Raw genomic sequence first — 27,070 nt, forward strand, 5'->3', positions numbered from 1 at the left:
GGGCCACTGTACTCAATACTATTACTAGGTGTACTTAAGCTTCTTTGAAATGTCATAGGGTGAAAAAATGCTGGATACCATGGGCTGATTTTGTCAACTGCAAAACAATTGGAAAAGCAGTTTAATTTGGTGCTTGATTTTTTTTTCATCTCTGAAGTACAGTTACCCTTTTTCTTCGATGAATGAGTTCAGGTAAAATGTATGATTTGCGCCATTAATTTTGACTTCTTTGTTAAACATGATATAGTCTTGCTTGTTATCAAATTTGTTTGAAACATCCCATGCATTGTTATTGGGAAAGTTTATTTGAAGATGGAGAATTGTATTTTGTTGCCATGTTGCAAACTTATCCAGTCATGCTGACCTGATCATGACTAGCAGGTACACGTAGTCACGAAAATGTCTCCGCCCCTGTGGTGTCGCCAAAAACCATTGTTTATTGTTGAAATTTATTTGCCTTTTTGGTTTCAGTTGCACCTCTTACCAATCTGTTGAAGAATGCCATTTAGTCACGTGTATCAATCAAATACGAAAGTTTATTTTCCAGATCAACTGAGCTATAAATTTTCCTGATCTACTATTTGTGATTCCAAACAGTTTGCCCGGACTTAATGACTTAAAACAGTTCACTATCACTGGCATTGATGCTACAATAAGTTGGTTCACTGTTTGAACTGCACATGCTCAGTGCAATGCAATGTGGGTAATGAATATGTCAAAGTTGAAAGCCCCTGAAACATAAACAAAACAATCTGGATGCACATCAAGCATGGTCTAGACAAGAACTTTGCAAGGTTTGGGCCTTCACCTTTGCCATTGCACATGCATGTGCACTTCAAACTGTGGACTGGCTTATAAGTTATCACCTGCAAAGTTTGACTGTGAATGTATTCAGAGGACAGACATATCACAAAAAGTTACCTGCCACAACTAGAGCCTGACAACTAGTATAGTTGTTGGAGAAGAGGAAAGAAAGCATATCCCTTTTGCTGCTGTACTTAAAAATAGTAGCCTTTTCAAGTCTTGGCGGTTTCTAAGAAATATTGTATGGTGATGGAATATTTCCATCACTACACAAGGATGTGCCAAACTTTTCACAATGAATTTTTCCTGGACATCCTTTTCTTCTTCCTTCCTTCATTTCTATTTGGTGGAATTTTAACCTAATTCTTGCCCTTTTTCTCAATATCTTACAATACCTCAGATTTGTTTTGAAATAATAAAAAGTACAGGTTTCCCATATCAACCTCATTGTATTCAATCTAGGAATGTTCAATGACATTTCTAGCACAGCTTTTAACATGTTTCTAATACCTGAAGAAAAGTGGCATAGAAAATGTCTCAATATGAAACTGTGTAATAAAAGACAGCATTATTATCACCCATGTTGGGTCTACCACACTCATTACACAACCTATTTGCAAATGGTTACAAATACATAATCATCCAATTAAAAGAAGAAAAAACATTGGTGAGAATGTTCTAAACATGTTGACTGTGGTAGGAAGTTGTGCTTTATACTGTTCTTTCCCATGCATTGATATCTGGGAACATATCTAACACTTTCACCATGTGATGTCCCAACAGCAAATCACTTGTACATACTACCAGTAAACTAATCTCCAAGCAGATGATGGGTAGGATAAACCTTCACGTTTTCTATCTCTCAACATCTGCTTTCAGATTACGTCAACCATACATACAAAGGTGCCCATGATTCGATGTCTTAACTATTGTACTCGGTGATGTAAACGTTGACTTATCCAAGAAGTGTTACGACAGTAGAGAACAACATACAGAACTCCAAGGCTAGACATACCGTAATATTACACTAGACGTCAGTGTTACCTACAAGGATGAAATACAGTCATGGGGGTGTCACAGACACTGTATGTTGTGATGTAATCATCAAGCAAAATTGCTGTGAATAAGAAATCGAGCTATTCTTCACTTACTGTTGTCTCATTCTCCTAACCAGAGTCTTGCCCCTGGTTTAAACAATATACCTTGCTGTGCTAAACTTGGCTGAGGTTTCCAGTTTTGTGGGTGTGGCCTCTGACTAACTGTCAGCCAATCAGAGGAGCAGCTTCACCCAAAGAAAAGGCAGTTCTATGATTGGCTGACAACTGGTTAGAGGCCAAGCCCAAAAAACCTCAGCCCAGTTTAGCAGAGCCCTCTGAAGATTTATTTTATGGGCCACAGGCAAGGCGATATTGCCTTTTGCACGTATATTGAGGCAGAGAAAAAATAGGAACTTCATACAGTCATACCGTACTTACTTGAAATTAAGGGGAACATACATGTCTGAGACACCCCCTTTGTTCTTTGTGCCTGTTGATCATGAAAAAAAGACTTTCTTTGATACTTTGTGGCTGATGTACTATTTATTCAATGTAAGATAATAATTTTATTTTTGTAAGATTGTACACAGGGAACATGACTGTATGGTAGGAAGACTTGTATCATACACAATAAAGTAACCAAGACTTGAAAAATCACGAACTGCTTTATGGTTTTTAATGAAGTGATTACTGATACATGTATATTGACACTGAAGTCTGGGTGTGTATGTCAGTGATTGTGTGCAATATGTGTTTGTTTCTGTGTGCATGTATCTTTGTGTGTGTGTGTGCTTGTTGAAATGGTGTTATTGGATTTACTAAGAATCTAATGGTAGCTTTCAATGATAGGTACATGTTGGTTGTTATGCTATTTCAAATCAAAAGTATTTTTTCCAATTCTGACATCTGCATAGAGCCCTTTATATATGTCACATAGCAATCTATGTCGATGAAGGTTAGACAAATAAAACTACAACAGATAATAAAAGCACATCAATCTAACGTTACAACATTTTACAGACTAAGACAGTAGGGATCACACCTTGTATAATATATACAAACAGTTCTAAGCAACTTTCGAAATTCAAATCGGTACTTCAGTCACTCTAGAAATCATAAACGCACAAAATCATACGTTGTATATGGAAGAGGCCTTACTTACTGTATATTCATTTACTTTGAAATTCGCGGTGGTTTTATTTTAATAGGGTAGCAGGAAAACTGAGGTCTTCACTCACAGTATTTCAAAATTTGTGGCCGAAATGATTCTGTAGTACAGTCATCATACATGGGAGACATGTCCGCAATGTCATGAATTCGTGATGGAGAGTTCACCCTGAAAATGAGCCCACCGCAAAAAAATGTTAAAATTTACAGTATACAGACCATTTTCAAACATACAACTACTGTAGCAAGGAAGGTTCAATTAGATGGCTGTAAGAACTCCCTCATGTAGGTGTTGACCACTGCTGGGTTGTCCTGCTGGACCCAGTGACTCGCGCCCTCTACAACCCTGAAGGTCATGTTCGGTGCCAGCTGACGGCTCATCTCTCCCATCCCGACATCCAGCGCTCCGTCCATCTCTCCCCAAATCAGCAGGCACGGTACGGTCACCTTAAAGTTAAACATCATGTCGATAGAGAACAAGACATAGGTGTCATAACAATGCCCTGTATGTGAACTACATTGTACTGTTACATGTGTTCAGTTAAGTCCTTGTATGTTGTTCTTTTGCCTTAGATCTCAAGTTGTGAATTAGCAATAAAATGGTACTGCACATGATTGCAAACATACAAACTCTTAAAATTCCATCTTGATCTTCGTTCTAATAGATAAGCAAAAATATGAGGATTTACTCATTTTGACATATCTTGAGTTATCATTTTGTAAGAAAAAGGGACAGAAAATATGATTGTACTGTACAAGAAAACCGTGAGAACCACAAGTTACACTTATATATTTTCATATCATTTTAAGCAGTATGTTTGATGCTACAAGTGCCACTAATGCCCATTAATCATAAACAGCAAACATACCTTATCTGTTCCATGCATGTCCACGAGAGGAATAGTCCCAAAATTGGCTCGCAGATAGTTGAATGGTCCCGTGACAGCCATTGGGTTTGGTTTGGAAAAGAAATACTTGTAGGCCTGGGAAAACAAGAAGTATATTTTCAAGGAGTTGAACCATTTTACATGGTATATTTTGACAACATGTACTTTGTCAACCGCCACTTTTTACATTGAAACTACATGTTGTGTATGGAATATCAGTAAATGTGTTGCAGAGGGGACAAGTTGTACCTTGTAGTCTTCATCAGTAATGGCATCAGGAGTTTTACAGCCCATACGTCTGCCTCTCAATGATGCGTACAATCCGCCATAGTCAAAGGACTGCAAAGGGAGGATGAGAAAGTGAACTTGGCATCGTCACTGATTCTGATTCACCGGAAGATGACATCTAAGATTTGTCATTGTTTAACGTTACCTGTTGAAATGTCAAGGTGATTTAAACCCAAATGGAGGCTGTTTCAAGGACAGGTGTAGTTTAATGTATGGTCATTAATCCTTCTAGTATGGGTTAACTGAAAATGCTGGGCTGTCCACCAGACTACCTACCAGGTAAGGCTGACTACCAGGCCAGGCTACCAGGTCAGTCTGCCAGAAGAACCCTTTTTAGACCCCCCCATTTTCTGTAAACCCTGTAGGTGCCAATGCCAATCGGAATGGTATCAAATCATTTGTAAACACATCTGAAAACTTAAATGCTAGAATTCCATCTACTTTGCTCATTGGTACAGACCTCAGTAATCATGGGTAAAACTAACCTTGAAGACCAGTTCAGGCAGGAAGGGCAGCTGGAAGAAGAACTGGAACCAAGACTTGAGGAACTGTCTGGGGTGAGAGGAGACGTACTTCATGAAGACCCCAGGGTGAGGACAGCTCATCACAACCAGTCTGTCCACCATGTCGGGGTATTCCATCGCCAGGTACCATGCTACAGCACCACCCCAGTCATGGCCGACCAGTACGCAGGAACTGTGGGAAAATCTTTAAGATCTTTATTCCAGCAAACTGTTACAATTCCACTGTCTTACAAGATCATAGAAGATTTAGTTACAGTAAATAATTCTACAGGACCTGCCCAGTTCAGATCCCTAATGTAGGCCCAAATGGTGTGCCCTTGGGAAAGACACATTTCACAAATTTTCTCTCCAAGGATCCTACTCAAATGAAAATGACTTAAATAACTAAACTTGATTAGGCTTGAATTGACTAATTAGCATAAAGCCCCTGTCAGTGGCACGCCTCACTGTCAGACCACGGACTCCCAACCTTCTTCAGACCATGGTTGGGAGATTTTTAAAAAGTCAAAGTTGATGAAATCAGAGGTGTAAACTGAACCTTAGCTAGAATTGATGGATTCCAAGCTACCCCCGTTACTCCCAATCCAACACCAACTTTGGTTGGTTTGGGAGCAAAGCTTATCCCCCCAGATTGTGAAGTGAGGTCCCATTTTTAAGGAGAACCACACCTAAAACGACTGAACATCAAGATGGCCAGTCAGATATTGAAGATCATCTTCAAGACGCCAATCTTTTTATATTAATTATATTACACATAATTATGATATGTAATTCAGGTGTTTGGACTCACGTGTTAAAAGTCTCAATGACTTCTCGAATGTCCTCCACCAAGTATTCCAGACGATACGCACTACGCCCCGCAGGTTTCTCGCTCTCCCCGTATCCCCGCATGTCCACAGCAACCACCTGGTAATCCTTCTTAAACTCTCTCAGCTGATGACGCCACGAGTACCTTCACAATACAATTGTACAACATTGTCAGACTGTGCACTTCGGAAAGACCAAATCTCAGAATTAAGTCCAGCATACATGTATGAATACCACTTCATGTTTTTTTAGAGAAATAGAATCAAATTGAATGCGCTCTTATCCTTAATAATTTGATACAGCTATGACATTAAATGAAGATACTCAAAGTTAAAATGGTTGCAGATATCTTGAAGAATTGGAAAAGGGTTTAGTGAAGGTTTGATACTAGAAGCATAAAAGCTCCTTGATAGAAGTAGTCAAATGGGTCTATAAAAATATGGTGACCACCCTACAGACTTGAAGATAATGCCATGGTCACCATTGGCAGTAAAGGACACACTGGTACATGTAGCCTGGCCTTTTGAAAGGCATCATAAATACTGCAGGAAAATCTAAATCTAAGGGATCACCAAAATGTGGTCACATTGACTAGGTGGTCTTTACTTAGATTTGGTCACTACCGGTAGTACAAGTTTGTACAAAGAAATTGTATTACAGAGAAGGGCCTCAGGGGAGCAAAACTCCTGACTGCCCCTAAGTCGGCCTTGGGCCTTCTTTGGGTAGATGATGTTTTCTGCTGCCATGGTAATCTTTTGCACCCAGTAGGAATTTCAGGTATTAAAGAGTTTGATTGTTCACCACCAGGTGCCCAAAGGGAGCCTGGCCAGTCCACAGTAGACTGGATACCAGGCTAGACAGCCCCTTGTCTTCTCCAACCCCCTTTTCAGCATACCAGATTTCAGGAAGCCCGTGCAGCAGCACCATGAGTGGCTTCTTGCGGTCGTCTCCTGCTCTCACGTAGTGGAGCTGGATTCCGCTCCGCTTCAGCCGCACGTAACCATGGATACCAAGGTCACGGCTGTCCAGACACCTCGGACGTCCCTCCAGAACATTCCAGGTGAAAAAGGCCTGGAAGGTAATTTGTTTCAAATTGGTAAAGAAATTTCTGACATAAAGAGGACCAGACCATTTCAGGTAGCTACAGACACACACCAATACAATCAAATATACAGACCAAAAACAATACCTCCATTTTCATGAAGTACTGTAAATGCATTTATTAAAGTTTGCGGGGATTTAATTTCACAGTAGCGGGAAAAAGGACTTTTCGCGGTGGTTTTAAGTTCGCGGTAACACCAAAGACTGCAGTCGTCTAATACCATAATAGAAAAATGTTCGCGGTGGTTTTAATTTCGCAGTGAAGTAGTCTGCAAATATTAATCCACTGCGAACATTTCTGCATTTGCAGTAACCTCAGTAACCTCAACCATGGACCTAGCGAGGTGGTACAGTATTCACTTAAGAGCAATGATTAAAGCGTGTGTGAACAGTCTCAGCAACAGGTTGTTGTGGACTTCCATCATCAGATGTTATTTGTAGGGAGTGATTTGATATAAAATGTTTCAGGATCTTTCAGGAGTTCGATTCATGCAACAATCTAAAGATTATTTACCAATGAGACATGCATGAAAGGCCAAGTTCAGGCAACAAGGCTTAACCCAGGAAGACTTTATTCAACATTTATGCTATTAAACTTGTTGACAAACATTGATGAATGTCGCCACACCCACCTTCGGTCCCTTCCGCACCATCCGCACCAGACATCCCAACATGACCAGGACTCCCCAGAACATGGCCACGGTGTACACCACGGTCACGGTCACCACGGACCGGGGGACACTCATGTACTTCATCCTGATGGACTTACCACTGGGGCAACACTTGGATTTCTGAGAGAAAAGGTCTGACTGCGAAGAAGCGCCAAAGGTTGAACCCTACAGTACTTCCGGGTTTCGGGTTCTTGACTTTGAAGACCTTTGAACTGAGGAAGGTGTGAATTATTCCCTTAGAATTTACTTTGTCAGTTACATAGTCGAAATGAAGTAGGAAAACAATCGTGTTTCCAAACTAGAGAGTAGAACATGACAGATGTTAAACAAAGTTGACGTCCTCCTTAATGGGTCCTTAATTCTTAATTGGTCCAATACGGTCAGACTAGCGATATGCAGCGGCAATGCAATAGCTATCGACTGAAGTTTTGCACTGGTTAGGATTTACTCTCAGATACAAAAATCTACGTGTCTTTCTTTCGTTTAGTATTTGAGAGGCTTTCATTTACATTAAGAGACTTGTTAGTTACCATTGGATGAAGTCACCGACTAGTCAGTCTGCTCACATTGTATCATATGATTGTACCGATACCTTGAAATAAATTGAAAGTTTACACGTCTCCTGTGTATGGTGTATGTTTGTGTGTGATTATCATCTAGCCATTTCGAAATTACCGATCAAAATTGGTAAATACGAAACAAACGACAAAATCTACATGTCCAATCGTCCAACATGGGTACTATTATCAACGTACAGACGTGTGTCGATCTAACGTTATAGCTAGTTAGTTTGGTTTTACTGACATAATGTGACTTGAACTGAAAGCAGGTGAACAGCTGAGTAAAAGGCCAAAGTTGTTAGAGAAAAACTGAGAACGTCCGCCTATTCTTATCCTATTTAATACGTACAGTATATGTATATACATGAATGTAGGCGGCGCTTCGACAGGCAGACATGGTGTCACTTGGAGTTTTTGCGCGGCGCCTAAAAACTAACCTTTTTATGTCAACTGATGTCTTGAATGTCGTTTTAGATGTGTGTAATAATGTTGGGAAATATTTGGGAAAGTTTTCAATTAAGTTCAACCAATCTCTAGCATGTTAGGCATTTACAAGTCGGGACTACAAACCCTATGAGAGCCCAAGCTGCAGTACCGCTCCCGGCCGAGTCCTGAAAAGTGGCTAAGACGACCGCCAAATTGCCAAATTTCGTCATTTTCAGGAATGAGGAAATGGTGAAAGGGTCGCAAAGGGTTTTGATTTTTTGTGGCTTATTTGACTTTTTCTGCCAAAATATGACAATATCTAACAAAACCACGGGATATTCGGTCAGAAATAACGCCGAATCGAGAGCTATTGGGCTGACACCGCCAAATTTCAATTCTATTTTGGGAAACGTGTACAAGAAGACGTCAACAAATGCAACGTGTTTCTGTTTTTATCAATAGATTCAACTTTTATTTCAGGTTACATAACACGAGCGGCGGGGAGACCCTGGGCTGAATTTAAGAACAATTTAAGTTGTGATTACATCACAACTTACCTCAGGGTGAAGGAACCGTACAACGGATTGATTGCGTATTATATAAAACCAAGTCAGAGTTGTATTCATAAACGTTAACTGTCCACTTTATATGCAACTGTTATCATGTTATTCTGCTTTTATTATTTTCCGTATATATTCTGCTCTGTTCAGTTTTGTGAAATCCTGCAGCTGGTTTGATGGTTTTCTTGTAAGACCCGTATATCTATGTTATGATGTTTTGGTGTACAGATGTATTTTTTTTTCATATTTGATTGGCTGTACGTATGTTGCTATTGGAATGTCGAATTTCTGTTGTTCAGGCTGTTAACAAACCACAAGTAAAACTCATCCTAATCGATTGTAAAGACGCATTTCGGTTGACAGTCACAGTAGATTCCAGTACAGTATAACTCTGTAGGATTAATCATTGTTATTTCGTCAACCTTGTCATTATAGGAAGTGCTAAAGGGAGTGAGGGTAACGATATGGTTCAAAATATACTATGACAAACGAAATTCACATCCTAATTTTTCACAACATGTTATATATTGTGAAAAATAAGAGAGTTTTTTTTATTGTGTTAGGGAATTTCCAATATCATCAGCCAATTAATTGCACAAATTACACTATTACACCAAAGCGCATATATAAGCGTGTCTTACATGACAGACATCTTAACGTTATTTGATGACAGATAGCGTCTATAAGCAGAACTACGAGATCAAATAGATAGATTATGATAATGATGACACACAAGTTGTATTCGCTTTCCATTGCGCTTCTGTCACACGATATAACATTATTATCCCTTTTCGTCATTTTAAAACAGTCTATTGCAATTAACGGGTAGCTACTTTTGTACATACAGTCAGTGAAAGGATTTTTTACGTTCCCTTCATTCTGTGTTCCAGTTTGGGCATTAAAAACTTTCCTACACATCTATATTTTAAAATCACTTATAGATCTTGACGCCTTTATCAATTCCAATTCAGTGGCACATGCATGGGGCCACACTCACTTAATAGATTACACTCTCTGGACATCCCCCGAAACTGATTTGAACGACTCAAAAAGATCACAAAAACAAAAGTTATAAAACACAGAACATGATATATAGCAAACACTAAATCAGCTATATTGTTGTAAAATTAAGAATTTGTAACAAACTACTAGTACGTAACTTCATTCTACATAAATATCCAATATCCAGTTTGTGAACTGTCTTAAACAGTGTCATTTTTTATCTCAAATGTTCGCTTTTCCGAAAACAAAGTCTCAAAAATCGAACCCCCTTACGAGCCTTTCATGATTTCCCCATTCCCGAAAAGACCGAAATTTGGCAATTTTACGGTCGTTTTAGCCACTTTCCAGGACGCGACCGGGAGCGGTACTGCAGCTTAGGCTCTCATAGGGTATGTAGTCCTGAATTGTAAAATGAGAAAATGAACAAGAACTTATTCTTAACGCTTGTGAAAGTTTCTCCAAATAGGTCCAGAAATCTTAACAGACATCCAGAATGACATTTAAGACGTAAGTTGACATAACAAGGGTCGATTTTAGGCACCGCGCGTGGAGTCCCTGTAATGCCATGTCCGCCCATGGAAGCGCCACCTATATTTCTGTATACATCATGTTTTGTACGAAATAAGTAGGTTAAGGACATATGTGGACGTCACCCATTTCCCCTAACACCTTTGGCCCTTTATTCAACTGTTCATCTACTTATATGGGGTTAGGTACTGTCAGAGAAGTCCGTCCACAGCTCAGAACTGAACATTTGAGCCTTCATCCAAACATCTGCTTGTAGACCTTATCCGCTATGAAATGAAATATGAATTTGGCCATTTTCTTGACTTTTACTTGTGTCCGTGTGTACATCCACAGAGTACTTGCAATAACGTTGTTTTCGTGTTTACGTCTTTGCTTTACGCTATATCAAGAAAGGCAAGAGAAGAGGTTGTAGTGCCCGCCGTGCGGCGGTTCCAAACGCCACTATCTGAAAGTCGTCCCGGACGGGGCACGTTTTCAGGCACACAGTACCTCCCCTTCTACCTGTCTTGTGTATAGACAGACTGAACACACCTGACCGTTTCCTAACAGTGACATGAGGACATCCCTAGTCAACTACAGCTTCATCCTGATTTTTATCATGCAATAAACTAGACAAAAATCCACCCCATACCGGCCCTGTTTCGCTCCTTTGATCCCTCCTGCAGAGCTTTTATCGTTATTTTGGTCAATTAACTTTTCGCCAATGCGCAGATGAACAAGATGGATCAAAAGAGCCGACTAGTGATCAAAAATATTATTGCAGCAGAGTATACCACGCTGTCCGTTCCTTTCAACAAGGATTTTACCATTGTTAATATTACTTCCTCGCTGTCATAAATGTTAAAGTATTTACAAATGGTGTATATTTTGCAGTAATAATACACCAATATGGTAAATAAGGCCAAGATTTCGGAAGTACTATTTTTTCACCGCGGAGAATTACTGTACTGTGCGGTCCGAAGGTGAAATGCTTGCTGATGAATACAGTAATTGCCAAATCAATGTGCAGTAACCAAATCAATGTGCAGTTACCATGACACGATCGATTCGATCTAAAAACCTGCTTATCATACCACCACACAGTAAAGTTGATTCCTCTTTGTCTTCAACTTTTCTTTGTTTACAAATGGTGCACAAATTGCGGTAATGACACACACCAATAAGGAAAATAGGGCGAAGATTTCGGAAGCACTATTTTTTCACAGCGGAGAGGCAATGTGCTGTGCGGTCTGAAGGTAATATGGACGCTGATTGGCCACGTTGGTGTACATACGGGATCATACCACAAATGTGTTACCACACATCAATCAATGTTACATGTTAATTGGTTAACTTAGAATTATTGACCAATCAATGTGCAGCTATTGCGACACATTAGTCAATCTGCAGCATTTATTTCACTAACTGCTAGGAGTCGCTTCTAAATAATCAATGCAAAAATCGCATTAGCACGATTATTTTGGTGCCGTTCCCATTTGATTCGTTTAGTGCCGCTCTTGACACGCATACATAATCGCCGATTACACGGATTGTTGCTAATGAGTTGTTTTCGTTGAGCGGGAAGAGGTCTTCATCTAAATCTGAGACTTTAAAAAAGCGAATTGACATAAAGAAAGTTAATTTGGTGTTGCACCTGGCCTAAAGAGAGTGAAATGCATCAAATGTCAAGGGTGACGTTTGGACAGTTCAAGGAGGTTTTATCAAGACAAGAGGTGAAACGTCCCATAAATTTCAGGAATAGCTCAGTGGTATATTGGCAAATCATTTCAAGTCACTTCCTGGGGCGAGGCTATATAATAACTAGTACATAGTGTAGTGCTTTTTACACCAAAAGATCAATTCATTTATTTATTTATTTGTTCGGCTGTTTACAAATACTAACAGCCAGGGTTGCCCAACTAGATCAATTCTATGAAGTAACTGCCTAATCATTTAGTAGCATTGAGTTATTGCTACTTTAGGTAAAAAAATCACACTTTTGAAATAGCTCCAGGCATTAATGATATTTTGAAGAACTTCTCTGAACAACTACAAATCTTTTGTTTCATATTTGTTTTCAAGATAACAAAGTACAAAATGTACCAATTCATATTCTTTGGTCCTTGAATATGTCCAACTTACCCTGGGTGCATAGACTTTCTATGGGTAATGCCTTCAACTATTCCACAGAAGAAACCTGGCCTAGAAATGCAGGCCCTTGTTGGATATTGCTAGTTTTTTTAGGTCAATCCAGGTAAGAACAGGTAAGCGATTTGCAGAGAATCGAACGGGGTGAGACTGTTCACGCAGTGAAGGAAATCGCGCGGGTTCGATTCTCTTCACTTGAATGCGGAGCGCGCACGGCGATGGTGAGCCTACACTATCGTGCGAGACTATTCCCCTGGTGATGAAACGCGCACGAGCGCGATTCTCATCGCTTGAAGGCGGAGCGCGCACGCCGGGATCGTGAGCCAATACTATACTACCGGCCTACTAGACACATCTGTATTGCCCCTTTGTATTGGATTATTTGTATTGCTCATTTGTCAGCACATCTTATACTTCCCGGCATATACGACATTCCGAAGTTACGCACCAGTAACTTACCCAGCGGACTGGGAGGGAGGGGGCAAATGAATTGTACATGTACTAGGACTGAGCAAGACACAAACAACGCACTCACGATACTGAGATGCACTTACAAATCTTTATTTAGACATTTGTATCATAATCAAGAGTGAAAAAGGACATGAAGTTAAATCAATAGTATTGTTTTCTTTTTCTACATGTACAAATGGAGCGTCGACAGCTTCGATCTAACTCTGAGTCTGAGCAGCGCTAAAGTGAAATGAAGATGAAATGTACATGAACTTACAGGCTGGCGCTGGCCGAACGAACGACGTGCAGCTAATACTAGTATTCAGATATATGTATGTACAAGTACTACACGATGGAATAAAATCGGATGTACGAAGGTCGAGATATCGTACAGAATCTAAATTCTACGTGAAAACATTAACTACGTAACTCTGAGACACATGAAAACATGGCACTGTGGGTCAAGTTTTGGCGGCACATTTAAATGTAAAAAATAATAAACCTTCAGTAACTGTTCAGAATCTTACAGATACATTTACACTGTCATTTGATTTGTCACAATTTCTTATCATAGCAGGCCGAGATATCGTACATAAGCATCTAAATTCTACATGGAAAAATTAACTACGCTACTTGGACAAAGAAAAACATGGCGTCCTGATATGATGACGCTAAACCGTCATGCACTGCGGGTCAAGTTTTGGCGGCACGTTTAAATGTAAAAAATAATAGATCATAATACAGATACATTTACCACTGTCATTTGATTTGTCACAATTTCTTATCATAGCAGGCCGAGATATCGTGCATAGGCATCTAAATTCTACATGGAAACATTAACTACGCTACTTGGACAAAGAAAAAAAAGACGTCTTGGCCAGGATATAATGACGCTAACCCGTCATGCACTGCGGGTCAACTTTTGGCGGTATATTCAGATGAAAAAAATAAATTACGATGCACCTAAATGTACTGTGGGTGAAATTTTGGTGGTATATTCAAATGTCAAAAATAAATTACGGTGCACCTGATGGGCCCGAAGTCGTCCAGACCTTCCTTGGCCTCTTGGTGTCTTCTGCTGGGCTGTCTCGGCGAGATCGCCCTTCTTTTATCCACTAGATTGTAATCGCTAAATCCTCGAATTGTTTAATTCCACTCAATTGATATTTCATTCTTTGGCTTTATTGACGATTTTTCCATCCTATTTCTTTCGTAATTAACCATTGCTAATTCTTGTCTTTCTGTTCAGCGTTTTCTTTCAGGTAGAAAACACGGAGAAGCCGGGCAACATACTGCAAAGGACGCCAGGCCATGATAGCGTGTGCAGACGCAATTTTGTTAACCGACAATTTTGTAGCGATTTTATAAATTTGTACCACTACGTACTTATCTGCAAATACTTCGGCATGTAGTGTAAAGTTTGAATACATACGATACTTGCTGGTCTACGTTTTGTACGCTCGTTTGATTTAATTATAAAATAGCAAACGCTCGATTTGTTTTCATGAATGATATACTGTAGTGTAACGTCACATCACGGCCCATGTTCTAAATTTTGTACGAAGTTTGTAAACGTTGTGTGAGTTGTAAGGGTGAGTAGTTTTGTAGATTGTAGCGTAAACTCTGAATACACAGGATAGGTTGGATGTATTTGTATATATTTCATGTAAGGTTATGAATTTGCTGTGGTATGTAAGTCTGTTTTGTAGAAGGTTTTAGTAGAAAATAACGATGTTGGTGTTACGTGAGCTATTTGTCTCTGTTTTGTTGCTGACTTGCGTGATTAGTAACGTTACTACATTCGCGCAGGGGGTTAAATGCCAACCCAGAAATAGAGTGAGTCTTACTACACGTTATCGACACGTATCGCTGTCAAAAGTGTGTCAGCGACCGACGTCTTTCAAAATAGCGGGGGTTCGCGCGGCGCCTTGAATTAAAGATATTGGAACGTTTAATTTATCTAGTAGGCCGGTAGTATAGTATTGGCTCACGATCGCCGTGCGCGCTCCGCCTTCAAGCGATGAGAATCGCGCTCGTGCGCGTTTCATCACCAGGGGAATAGTCTCGCACGATAGTGTAGGCTCACCATCGCCGTGCGCGCTCCGCATTCAAGTGAAGAGAATCGAACCCGAGCGATTTCCTTCACTGCGTGAACAGTCTCACCCCGTTCGATTCTCTGCAAATCGCTTACCGGAACCTATCAACAGACTCAGATGGATGTTGAAAGCCCACAGGGATGTCTGTGCACCCAGGCTATATTTGGCCCTTAACATTTCTTTCAATGGCTGAGATAAGCAATTACACACTTACTTGCTTGAAGTAAATAAAAACAGTGAAATAATGAGAAAATGTTCACTAGAGGTAACTTAACATACATATACAACATATATGAATGTCACCAAATCATTATGAAGGCAAAAACCTATTATTACAAATATATGATCCTTGAATCATGGAAATAGCATTTAAGTGCCAAATCAGTTCCCAGCAGTTATTAGAGTTTTTACTTTACTTTACTTTAGCACAAGACAAAACCTGCCTACACTGGCATTGTTATACTCGGGATCTCAGAATCTTCAAATTGTCATAAACTGAGGTAGTAATAAAGTGCACAATGAAAACATATCATTTTCAGCTCCATTATAATGCATTTCATATCAATATGTGTGTACATTACACACAGCCAGAGCCAAAATCACACTGCATATCTTATGATAATTGACCATCTACAATAAGTAAAAATGAAGTTCAAGTCATCCAAAATTTTGTTAAAAAGTGCCATCATCTTATTGAAATGCAAAAACCATTTGAGTCAATGCTTTATCATCAAAGCATGAGCCTAAGTAAAATCCTTCCCAGAGAGAAAGTACAAAGCATAAAATGAACTTCATAAAAGTATTTCGGGTGTGAAATTTGGTAGCTAAACAATGTAAACTTTTTGCATAGATTCCATTATAAGGTACAAAACATGGTCATGAAATCTGTTCAGTTTTGTTCAGCTCCTTCTCAGTCCCTGGCACACACTGTTGCTTTAGATGGGGTGCAGGCATCAGGCTTGTCACCCTACAAAGGAAATAGAAAACACAAATTAGAAATGGAGGACAGGGTGGAGCTGTTTAGGGAAATTCTTCCCATACCCTTTGGTGAATAGGATAGTGCCCATCCCCTTTTCTATAGCCCTTAGAGTTAGCCTTTAGCCCTCAAAGTTTTCTTGTATGATTCGGCCAGGATTTTAACCTTCCAACACTCGAATCCTGAGTGCAGTGGAAGAACTTGAGTATTTTACTGCACAGTCTTCAGGGAGAATATCGCATGCAGCAAATTTCAGGAAAGCTCTATTCAAACAATGAATCATACGCACATACAAAATATTCTTCAAACTTTACCTGGTAAGTGTCACAGATCAGCTTGAGAAGATCATTCATTGCTTCATGCTGGATCTTTTCCGTATGGACCTTTAAAGAAAATAATTGAACATTATATGAGACATAATGTGACATCAATTTCAAAACAAGACTTAGTTGCCAAATATATGCAAGCACTGTTCTATGTGAGAGTCTGAGACTTTGGAGTTGTGAACTCCAAACACTAGAATCCTTTATGTAGAACAGGTCAGAGGCAGGTGACAGGCAGATGATAACTGTTACAACAACAAGAAACAAAATAAACAACAACAAAAAATTAAACATGGAGACTCACCCCATTAAGCGTGACCCATGGCACGTAGGTATGTGGCGGGTTCAGACTGCCCGTCTTCAGCGCCATCTCGTGTTCCAGCGCGTTCCCCTGGGAACCATCCGCACATTTCTCTATGGCACTGAGGTCAACTTGCATCATGGAAGCACACTACATGTATGGCAAAAAACACACACATTCAAAGGTGCTAAATGAATATAAAAAGCAAATATCTGTGGGGAGATTATACAAAATGTAGTACTGTACTCTGTATGTTTTATTTAGAACAAGAAAAGCATAGAACACGGTCATGACACAACAACATCTATGTTCAAGAAGATTAGACATCCAGGTAATAAGATATGCCAAAAAGCAGTTACTCAAGCAACTGGATATGATTTTAGAAATGGTCAGACGTTTTAGATAGTATCCACTATCTTTTGTCAGTGACACTGAAGAGATCTGGAAGTAACTATTTTTTTAATACCGTAACTATGAATGTAACAGAGCTGAAGACAAGTTGGATCTCCAGTAGGAAACAAGGTAAGAGAAAGTCAAGCTGAAGACTTCTATCCTTCCTATGTGCAAGCATGTCTATTGTCTAACACTTGTAAGAAGGTACATGACATATGGTGAACTGATAGTGAGTGAGTGTGCATGGGTGAGATAACATACAGACTGTACATGTATGTTGGCCTCACCTTTTCTGCTGCCTTCTTTGGGTTATCAGAATATTCTACTTTAGACTCGATGCAGTGGATGAAGGGAAATGCTGCAGATATGTTCTTCAAGACATTCAGGGTGCAGGTCTGGGAATGGGGAAAAAACAGTCATGATACATACAGATTTTGATTTCCAGTTATTTAGTAAATTTCCATACAATTCTAACACTTATTTGCAATGCAAGAAAACTTAAAGCACTAAATATAAAACAATTGATAGATTTCAATTCATTGATTTTAAGCATCATATGATACTGATTGAAAATACTTTGTTTACCTCAATCAGGTTTCCAACACATTCCTGCTTCCCATGTTGACATTCGTACACCCATTTTCCAAAGCGTTTCTTCTCCTGAAAAAATAGAAAGGCAAAAGAAGATAATTTTGCGATGTAGTTATTAAAAAAAATTATGTTAATGCAAGGAGGTTAAAAATTTTTAACCTCCTTGGTTAATGAAAACACCACCCTTGTCATTTCTAATGTACTCCTTAGTACCTGTTGAGTGAGGGAACTTTAAGCAGTTATATATAAATGTTTTTATATAAACATATGTAATTAATGTTGTTTATATAAAAGTGATAATGTCAGATACATACTGCTGCATTTCCATAAGGTACAAGGGTCAGGTTCATGATGGGGGACAGCTTGCTCCATGTCGGCCACAGCTCCTCCAAGATGAACTGCTGACATCCGCCACACAGGGACTCGTAGTACAGGGTCAGACTGACAGGGGGCGCTGGAGCATGTGCAGCTTTCTCCAGGTACCTCTCGCAACTCTCCTCTACCTGTAAAATGAGCAAAAACATAGATTTGATAAACTGACGAAAGATAACAGATGTCATCTGAAACATCTGACCATTTCCAAAATCATATCCAGTTGTTTGAGTAATGATCTGGCCAAGAGGTGAGTAATACAGTCCCCTGGGATTTACTGCTTTCGTCACATTTGTTTGGTGCATGACACGAGTAGTTGATTTATGCCATACTGTGGTATGTGTTAAGTCTATTGATAAAGGATTAAGGACCATTTCATACTGCAACATTTTATTGACGTTTACACGTACAGACAAATATCTGCATTTGCATACGTTGTTTCAACACTAGAGTAACGTTACTGCCCAGAAATATCTATGTTGACCAAAAAAATACTTAATTCAAATTTCATGCCAGAAGTGTGATCGTTTTTGAAATGATACGATGACATAGATTTTTGACACAGTCACAGAGTGACTCAGCATTATGCATAACGCTTGATTTATACATATGGCCTTTGCAAAACGAGTGACTGGAGTGAGTACAAGAAAACTTCGTGTTGTAACAGTGGTGTTTAAGTACTGCCTATCGTCCGAATGTCGGACGAGTCGGACCATTACCAACTCGGACCAGTCAACTCGGCCCATCTGCCGGGACAACTCGGACCATCCCCCCCCCCCCCCCGACAGCTATTTCATTGATTTTTTTTTTCGAAAATGTAATCCCCAACACTCGTTTTATATGTATATACTCTGAAATGAGAAAACTGTAGGTTGGATTGATTGGATTGTGTAATTCATCGGAACTTTTCGACATTCCATGCGGCGCACATTTAGGTCATTGGCCCCGAAATACGCAGTGTGTCTGGACACATGGATATATGTGAGGCGCTTCTAATAGAGGACAGTAGTAAACTTTATCATTTCTTGCTCTTCAGAATAGCTTTAGACAAATAAGATGTGGGTATTGATCAGAGAATGAGTCATTCTTGTTGAAGATTAATTGATAATTAAGAATTTTTTTCAAGCCGACCGTGTCCACTTTGTTTTAATATCGCCGGCGCCCGCGGCACATATGATACTAGATCAAAGGACCGCCACTCTGTATGACCAGGAGACTTCTGAAGTTCTAATAGTAGCAGCTGGGGACAATCTTTATAAGACTAGTACAAATGTACCAAGAAATGTCAATCATTTTTTTTCAAAAGATAAGTAATTTGGTCCGACTTGTACATGGGTGGTCCGAGTTGACCAGGGGGGTGGTCCGAGTTGACCAGATTTTCAATGGGCCGAGTTAGTAATGGTCCGAGTCGACCTGATTCCCTATCGTCCTTGCCCAATGGCACTAGTGCTTTTGTGGCGACAGTGATAGCAGTCGTGATTTGTGATCCGGCTGCCCGGGTTCGGCGCGGGTTCGAATCCCGGGAGTCGGGATGTTGTTTCTTTCTGTTCTACCAAGGAGCTTTTACTGATAAAAAGCTTGGTTCTACTCGCCCCTCTGGTTGTTTCAGTGTTCTAGTCTAAAGCCAAGTTCAAGTTTATAATAGGGCGATAAAGTATAACACTGTAACGTTACGGAGAACAAAGATGACATACAAAATCCTGAGTTTTGCATAATCACTTGAAAAAGAAATCATCATGAGGGAAAGCATCTTTGGCGGAAACTGACCTGACAAGACTTGGCGACTGCCGGAGAACTACACCACATTGAGGGCGGAACGTCGCATTCTGCAGCTTCTACACATTGTACAGCTGCTAACGCAGTCACAAGAAGTAAAATTACAAACATTCTGGGCGTAAAAAAGCTACACTTCTAACACAACTAACGTTAGTAACAGACACGATCGACTGTGTTGTCTTTGTCAGCTGTTTATCATGTGACGAAATCTGGACCATCATACTATGTTACATCTACAGGGGTGTAACTTTAGTTTCAAACAGTCAAATACCTTCTAAAATTCCTAAAACTGATCTAAAGCTAAATTTAACTGGTTATTGTTAATCAAAATTTTTGATATTTAAGAAATAACTCTCATAACTGCAGATACTTATTGTATAATAATATATTCAGACCCCTCTTGTACCCATATGATATGATATCGTCTAAAGGTCAGTGGCTTTGGACTACTCCAATACATACTGGGGTGTAGCTAACAATAACAGATACTGACAGACTGCATTACTATGAGAGGATTATTAATATTTATAGCTTGAAATTTAGAAATTTTGAAGTGAGTGATAAAAAAGATTTCAAAACCTCTGTCAGCTAATTTTTCTGGATATATAATATTTTACTATACATCCCTATTTTTACATTATAGTATAGTCTAGGGTCAAATACACTGAAACATGCTTTCATATCGTCATTTCGCACCTGCCACTCCAAGGGTAAGGTCGTGTTGCTAGAGCTGAGACATGGACAGGGCTACGGCGATCTGGGAGCAGGTAGAGGGCTACATAAGACCCCTCGGACTGGAGAGTTACCCATTTAAGGTACCAGCTTAGTCTTGGATAAAGGTTTTTCTTGTCAACCCTGCATGCTGATAAATATCGCAGAGTACTAAGTACTTCTGTGCAGTCTGGAATTGTACAACGTCATCATCGAAAGCGAAACTGAAAGTGAGAGTAATTTCAAGAGCTTAACGTTATATCTTGACGATATTACGATGCAGCTTGCTGGTTTGTTTTCTTCTTCTGAATACTCCATAACGTCTTAGCGACTGGAGGAAGTTGTCTTCTTTGTAACCAACTTCCTTGTCTTTGGTATTAAAAGAATTTTGTTTCATCTTCAAGTGCAAAGCTGCTTGTGAACAGAATGTCCAAAATGCATGACGTCATCATCGAAAGTGAAAGTAAAGTTCTGTCAAGGAGGTTGGTTCTGGAAAGACTGCAATTTGGTCATGCATGAGTGTCGAAACATTACTTTCAGATCCAGTGGTACAATGACAAGGTGAAGGACCCCTTCCCCCTGCCCTACCCTGGGGACACCCTGGCGGTCGTGATCCTAAGTACACCCAACATGTTTGAGAAGGCCTTCAAACCGTTCGTGGCCAAGAAGGACTGTTACGTACGGGACCCCATCGACGAATGTCTGCTGAGTCACATGCAGAACATCAAAGCCGTGAGTTGCTGTGGTCTTTCCATTACTCCCATTAAGGTTCACTGATCCTACTGCGCATGTGCATGTCAAAGTTAACAGTTGTGCTGGTGAACAGGCTTATTATAATTGTTAGTTATATGTAGTTATATCAGGCTCAAAATAGCAAAGAATTGCAAATAGATATCATAAGCATATTATGTTCAACTGGAAGTCACTGTATAATATTCAATTTCAGATCTTCCCAGATGAAGACATAGACTGTATGCAGGATTTTGAGCTGCACCCGAACCACCGGCCTAAAGTCCTGGTACAGACAGCTGCACACGTGGCTGGTGCTGCCAGGTACTACCAGAGAATGGATGTCAAGGAAGATCCATGGGGGAAGGATAAGGTGTGTAGTACCAAAGACTTCTGATAGATATCTCTTCTGAGCAAGACATGGTATAAGTCTTGCCATCCTCTCCTAGTATGGCCTGGCTGTCATTTGTATTGCCAGGTAATAACAACCAACTGTTGTGGCCTAACAGCCCACTGTCCATCTTTCTGGCAATGTCCATCTTTCTGGCACTGGCCAGCCAATCAGGGTGCCTCAAATGTTCAGGAGGTGCTGTGATTGGCTAGCAACCTTCCCTACAACAACAGGTGGGGGGCCCGGGCATATCTGATTGGCTAGCCAGTGCTAATGCTATTTGGCTAGAGCTTACTGCTTTACTGTGAAGACATAAATTAAGTCAACAGTCTGTGTGTTTCAGAACATCTATGGTGTCTCCGTGCATCCCAAATATGGTGGCTGGTTCGCAATCCGAGCTGTCCTGGTCTTCAAGAACATCCTGGTCCCAGAAATGGAGTATAAGGAGCCACCAGACTGTGTGCCAACCGATGAACTGCGCATCGACCTGCTGAACAAGTACAACTTCCACTGGAAGGACTGGTCTTTCCGAGATGTCATCCCAGTGGAGGACAAGTACTCGGAGGAACAGAAGGTCTATTTCGACACTCCTCCTGCTGACAGGAAGGCTCTGTTAGGTCTGGAGGACAAAACAGCTTAAGACGTCTTGGCAACACAGAAACGTTTGTCAGTATAAGAAAATAAAGGTGGAGAAGGAAGATGTATTTTTCTTATGCAAAGTACAAGAATGATTATTGCTCTTGCAAAGTCCTCCTATACAACCCATTTCTTTTAGCTATGTTTATATAAGAAAGGTCCATTCCTAAGCACTTTTGTGTTTTAGGAACACATTATTCAAGAATGATTATAGTGAACTTGAAATTAAAACATGTGCATGCAATGTTGGTAGGTATAATTCAGTGTGAATTTGCTTTTGAATCAAAAAAGCATAATTTATTTATTTTCTCATTTTTTGTCTTTTTATCATTAATTGTTGCAAGTATGTAAATCAAGATAAGCCAGACAGGATATAATTTCTTTCAGAGATCTGGCTACTTAACTCATAATGCATTAATATAGTATTATATAGTATAGCTTGTCACAGCCTTCTCTAGATTATTTGGTATAATTTTGGTACCGGATTTTGCTGCGGCGGTACTGCATATTTACAAGAGGTTAAACAAGACTAATATTATTAACCAGACTGATTGTGTTGCGCCTTTAATAATGTACACTGGCTAAGAGTTAGCAAGTTTATATCACTGTGGAGCTGAGGCAACTTGGAAGTTTGACAAGATTTTAACTGTTACAGTAACGTTGCTTGTTGCGCTTATACAGAGTATCACTTTTGAAGCACAGTGTAACCTACAACTACCAGTAGTTAAGGGTTGATATTCAACTTTTAAGAAAGCATATTTAGTTTTCTTGTCATAAAATTCTTTTCCATTGTGGTGACATACAAATGCATTAACAAGTGCATGTAACATTAGTTGACACTCATGGTGTAGCATTGCTTATTAAAGTCTTAAAAGAAATTTGCATTGTTTTGTATACATTCCAACAGCAATACATGCACACAGTGGGGTTTATAAAAGATGGCAATTTGTAGACAAGGAATCAAAACACACATCTTGTGCAGTGTCAAAATCTTTGTATTCATTTGCAACAGATTTGAACATCTTTGATCCCATGGCACAACAATGCTGGTCTCATGGTACAGACTGCAACAGAGTTTATTTGTGCTTCATCCAATACTGTAAATTCAATCACTTATTTTTGCAGTAATCCTAAATGGTATGCAGTTAAATCCATATTTGCAGTGTCTTGATTCAGTGTTGCAGATGCTGTGCAAAAAATAAAGCCGTTTGTGTATTTTAAGATTCACAATTACTGTCTATTCTTGTTACAATTGTTTGAAACCCACAGTACATTTTCCTGATAACATAGCAGCGAGTTACCATGTGCAAAATTTCCATTTCAAACTTTCAAAGAGGCACTGAGAAGCAGAACATCCAAAAAGTACAATCAACAGCCTACATGTAATGCTATAGACTGGTACATTTGTGGTAATTCAAAACCAACAACAAAGCAGGAACTCTATACTACAGATTAAATGTCAAACATTCTTAAAATGCTATACAACAATTTTTCCAAAACCGCAGCATAAATTTGATGTTCATTAATGTATCAGTGATAGGTGTACAAACATTATAAAATCTAATACTGGAAAACAATTATCACCAATAAGATTTTCAAACAAGTCATAAACACATGTACAATCTATAACACTTGTAACATAAGAAATAAACTGTGCAACCTTCAAGCAACATACATTTTGTATTTGCAAATATTCTTTTCACAATTTCTTAATACTGCACCTAAACAACAGATAATTGCCTAAGTATAATTACTACTTCCTATTACAAAAACTTATCAGTCATATATATATATGGACTCCTTATGTGACACATTAGTACAAATTCTTGAAGATTAAATTTCAGAAAGGGTTACTGGGTGGTTATAAAAAGGGTAAGCAATATTTCTTTTCAGGTCACCAGGTTTTGTGCTTTTCCTGGTCATTCTTCATGTTCTAGAAAATACCCGTCTCATCATGGTACGTGTTCTTCTTTTCATTCGATTTCAGAAGTGGCAGAGGTAGATTACGCATTAGGTTGCAAAGGTTTCTCTTAGCACCACTGACATACATGTATGGTCTATTTCATGTGCAAGGGGCAAATTTTGCATGTAGACTCTCTTGGCTCAACGTCATGTTTTGATATCTTTATATTGCTGATTTTTGTCCATCATAGAGTCAATCAGTCATTCTACTGGCAGATGAATTCCCTTAAAAAAGTTGGGTATTTCCAACATAGAGATCTTAAGATCAATTTATTGACTTCAGATTTTGGATCAGAAATGGGATACTACCCTAACACATTCCTAGCATTTTGACAGACTTGGTTAGTTTGTTAGTTGCCGTCTGTACGTACCCTGACGTAAACATAATGCCTGTCTGCAATATGCAGGTTTACATAATGATCAATGTACACATTCTTTGTACATCTCCTGAGATCTGGAACTTTTCAACCATCATTTAAGGTTTACTTATAACATAAAATTGAAAAGCCAAATTTCTAAATTTAGCCCAAAGTCAAGCCAATGTCTAACACAGTTCTGGGATCTTCTATGCTTTGCACATAGTGCTGTACTGACAGCTACTTCCCTAATGTCTGCCTAAAAGCAGTTACTCAAGCAACTGGATATGATTTTGGAAACGGTCATGTACCTCAAATTTGAGACACGAAGTAATGGTTACCATGGCAGGAATTGCAAACCATGGGAGAGCCCTGAACTATGACAAACTTATGCAAGACAAGAGTGAAGTTGACTTGGGGTATGTTAGCATAGTTAAGTAGGCTTTTCAACTTTAAGCCAAGCTCTCCTTTGATTTAGCAATGCAACATTCAACCTTCTCCTGCTGAGGTGGCCTAATAGATCTATAACACCAGACTAATATTTGTTACAGATTGGGCAGCAGGAGAAGTTTAATAATATAATACATGTAGCATTATTAAGCAAGTATCTCACTGGGCTGGGCCTGTTGGCGCTCAGTGTTTGCAAAAGACATTTTTGGCAACTGTTTGCAAAAGGTGCCAATTGGTTGCCTGAAATGGAATTTTTTTTTGTTAAGTTATTCATTATTGTTCATTGGTCTTTAATTCAGTGGTAATGCTGCAATTTCTGATTAAGTTACAAAATGTGGCCAAGAGGAAAAATTGGCAAAAAATTCTCAAAAGGCCACAATGATTTGTTGCCAACAAAGCCCAGTGAGATATCCGCTTGATAATATGCAACTTGATCATCCTATACTGCTCAAAGGTACATAGATTTAAATTCATCACAAATAAAAAGTACACGTTTCTAATGTCAAAAGATCTCATTTCCAACATTATGCCAGACTCTTTTGTAAAAAGATATTGCACATTTCTTCAAAATTGTCATTGACTCTGGATTGAATCTTTTAAAATCTGATTTGAGCAATCCAATATAGGCAGTGAAGGAAGAAATTCGTAAAAAAATTTGACCAAGTGGTCATTAACACTCCCCCTATTAGTTTGTATCATAATTCATACAAACTTGAGTGCATAGACGGGATAATAGGAAGGAGAGGGTAAATAATTGTTATAAAACGTTGTGTATCTCAGTCTACACATTATATTTATCTACATTGTAGTTTGTAGTAGAAAAGTGTATGTTAGTAAGTATATCAAAAAGTAATTGACTTGGATGAGCTTATCTGGCAATTTGGGCAAAATTGAACATTTTCACTTTGGAGCTCTTAAAAATAAGTGTAAACTTTGGGTGGGTACGATGTATCAAAACCGATTTTTCTTGTTGGATCGGTCCAAAAAAACGCACCTTGAAAAAAATCAGTGGACCAGAATTTGGACAGAATAGAAAATGACCACTGTATCAGCAGGGGTTTACACGTTTTGGTGTTTAACGGTTCAAGTCAATGTAACAAGAGCGAAGTAGAGTAGAGTTTAGAGTCATTTCTATTAAGTTTCAACAGTCAAACTTACAGAGTTTGACTGTTGAAAGACAGGATTTTAAAATGCCAGTTGGAGTCAGATACTCCGCCAAATAGATTCCTTTGTAGGAAATTAGACCATTGTTTTGAGAATCGCCCATTCACAAGTTTTCACAAACAATTACATGTACTTTAGGTCCAGGTTCTAGTCCGGTCCTGGACCTGATCCTCTGAACCTGAACCGTACCTGTATCTGAATTTCCTGTACCGGTACCCACCCTCAGTGTACATCTTGCATTCAATTTGGTTCTTTTCTTAGGAAAGTGTATTGAAAATCCATCAAACATGTCAAGTGATTCATGATCACCCTGTGCATTGTTTTAAAAAAGCATGTGAAAAAGATGGGCCATTCTTCTCAAAAGGTCCACTGATGATAGTTGGAGGCCCACCCTTTGGTGTGGACCCAGTCTGGCATACTGTTGTGCAGACGCACAAGTTCATCTGTGCCCACTCCAAGGTCATCAAAATGGTGGGTGGACATGGCTATCTCTACAAGTTCTTCTGGGTCTTTCATTGCAGTCTGAAAAACAAAGAAAAGACTGTCATGCTGGTCAAAAAATCAATGTTCATAATTCACTTCTTTCAAGCTGAAATTCAAAATCTAATATACCTTGAGTTCGAAGATCTTAGTGACCCACATGGGTAAAGCTGACTGATCACAGTTCACCCTTGTTTTTCTCAACACTCACCAACTGATTTTCAAAAGGACATTGACAGGAAAGTAATCACCACAATGGTTTGAAATTGGGCAGATATTAATAAAAAGACTTCATACTATATAATCATGCTGCAAAATTTGAGTTGCACTCCTTATTTCTTGGTATTAAAGACTTGGAACTTATTGATCACCTATCATATGTTTAACTTTTGAGGTAGTCTTACCGTAAACTCCAGGTATATCT

General features: G+C 39.2%; 2 protein-coding genes across 4 annotated transcripts; one reads left to right on the plus strand and one right to left on the minus strand.

Annotated features, from left to right (window-relative positions):
- Positions 1-137: 137 nt before the first annotated feature.
- LOC118432475 (gamma-interferon-inducible lysosomal thiol reductase-like) lies at positions 138-19,949 on the minus strand. Of its 3 annotated transcripts, none has more exons than XM_035844060.1 (8): positions 19,759-19,949; positions 7,248-7,386; positions 6,410-6,585; positions 5,498-5,659; positions 4,669-4,891; positions 4,145-4,234; positions 3,878-3,991; positions 138-3,455 (listed from the first exon to the last, which is right to left on the minus strand). In XM_035844060.1, exons 2-8 carry the CDS (start codon positions 7,368-7,370, stop codon positions 3,264-3,266), a joined length of 1,080 nt encoding a protein of 359 aa, XP_035699953.1. In that variant the 5' UTR covers positions 7,371-7,386; positions 19,759-19,949; the 3' UTR covers positions 138-3,263. The 3 variants fall into 3 exon arrangements, with proteins under 3 accessions (XP_035699953.1, XP_035699954.1, XP_035699955.1); XM_035844061.1 differs by having other exon boundaries at positions 4,669-4,879; positions 19,759-19,944; XM_035844062.1 differs by lacking the exons at positions 138-3,455; positions 3,878-3,991; positions 4,145-4,234; ... (2 more) ...; positions 6,410-6,585; positions 7,248-7,386 and adding exons at positions 15,156-16,002; positions 16,326-16,394; positions 16,639-16,785; ... (1 more) ...; positions 17,614-17,688; positions 17,934-18,122 and having other exon boundaries at positions 19,759-19,944.
- A 466-nt stretch (positions 19,950-20,415) lies between these two features.
- LOC118431891 (cyanocobalamin reductase / alkylcobalamin dealkylase-like) lies at positions 20,416-23,112 on the plus strand. Its single transcript, XM_035843314.1, has 4 exons — positions 20,416-20,582; positions 21,019-21,210; positions 21,425-21,580; positions 21,942-23,112. The coding sequence occupies exons 1-4, from the start codon at positions 20,505-20,507 to the stop codon at positions 22,236-22,238; spliced, it is 723 nt and encodes a 240-aa protein (XP_035699207.1). The 5' UTR covers positions 20,416-20,504; the 3' UTR covers positions 22,239-23,112.
- Positions 23,113-27,070: the final 3,958 nt, after the last annotated feature.

Source organism: Branchiostoma floridae, chromosome 15, assembly GCF_000003815.2.
Source record: "Branchiostoma floridae strain S238N-H82 chromosome 15, Bfl_VNyyK, whole genome shotgun sequence".
NCBI classification, from domain to species: Eukaryota; Metazoa; Chordata; class Leptocardii; order Amphioxiformes; family Branchiostomatidae; genus Branchiostoma; species Branchiostoma floridae.

Coding starts and splice junctions, on each gene's coding strand:
- LOC118432475 (XM_035844060.1), bottom strand. CDS start 7,370: ATGAAGTACATGAGTGTCCCCCGGTCCGTGGTGACCGTGACCGTGGTG. Junction 4,892..5,497: donor GTCATTGAGACTTTTAACAC/GTGAGTCCAAAC, acceptor AAGATCTTAAAG/ATTTTCCCACAGTTCCTGCG. Junction 3,456..3,877: donor ACATGCATGGAACAGATAAG/GTATGTTTGCTG, acceptor TTTAACTTTAAG/GTGACCGTACCGTGCCTGCT.
- LOC118431891 (XM_035843314.1), top strand. CDS start 20,505: ATGGACAGGGCTACGGCGATCTGGGAGCAGGTAGAGGGCTACATAAGA. Junction 20,583..21,018: donor TGGAGAGTTACCCATTTAAG/GTACCAGCTTAG, acceptor CATTACTTTCAG/ATCCAGTGGTACAATGACAA. Junction 21,581..21,941: donor ATCCATGGGGGAAGGATAAG/GTGTGTAGTACC, acceptor TGTGTGTTTCAG/AACATCTATGGTGTCTCCGT.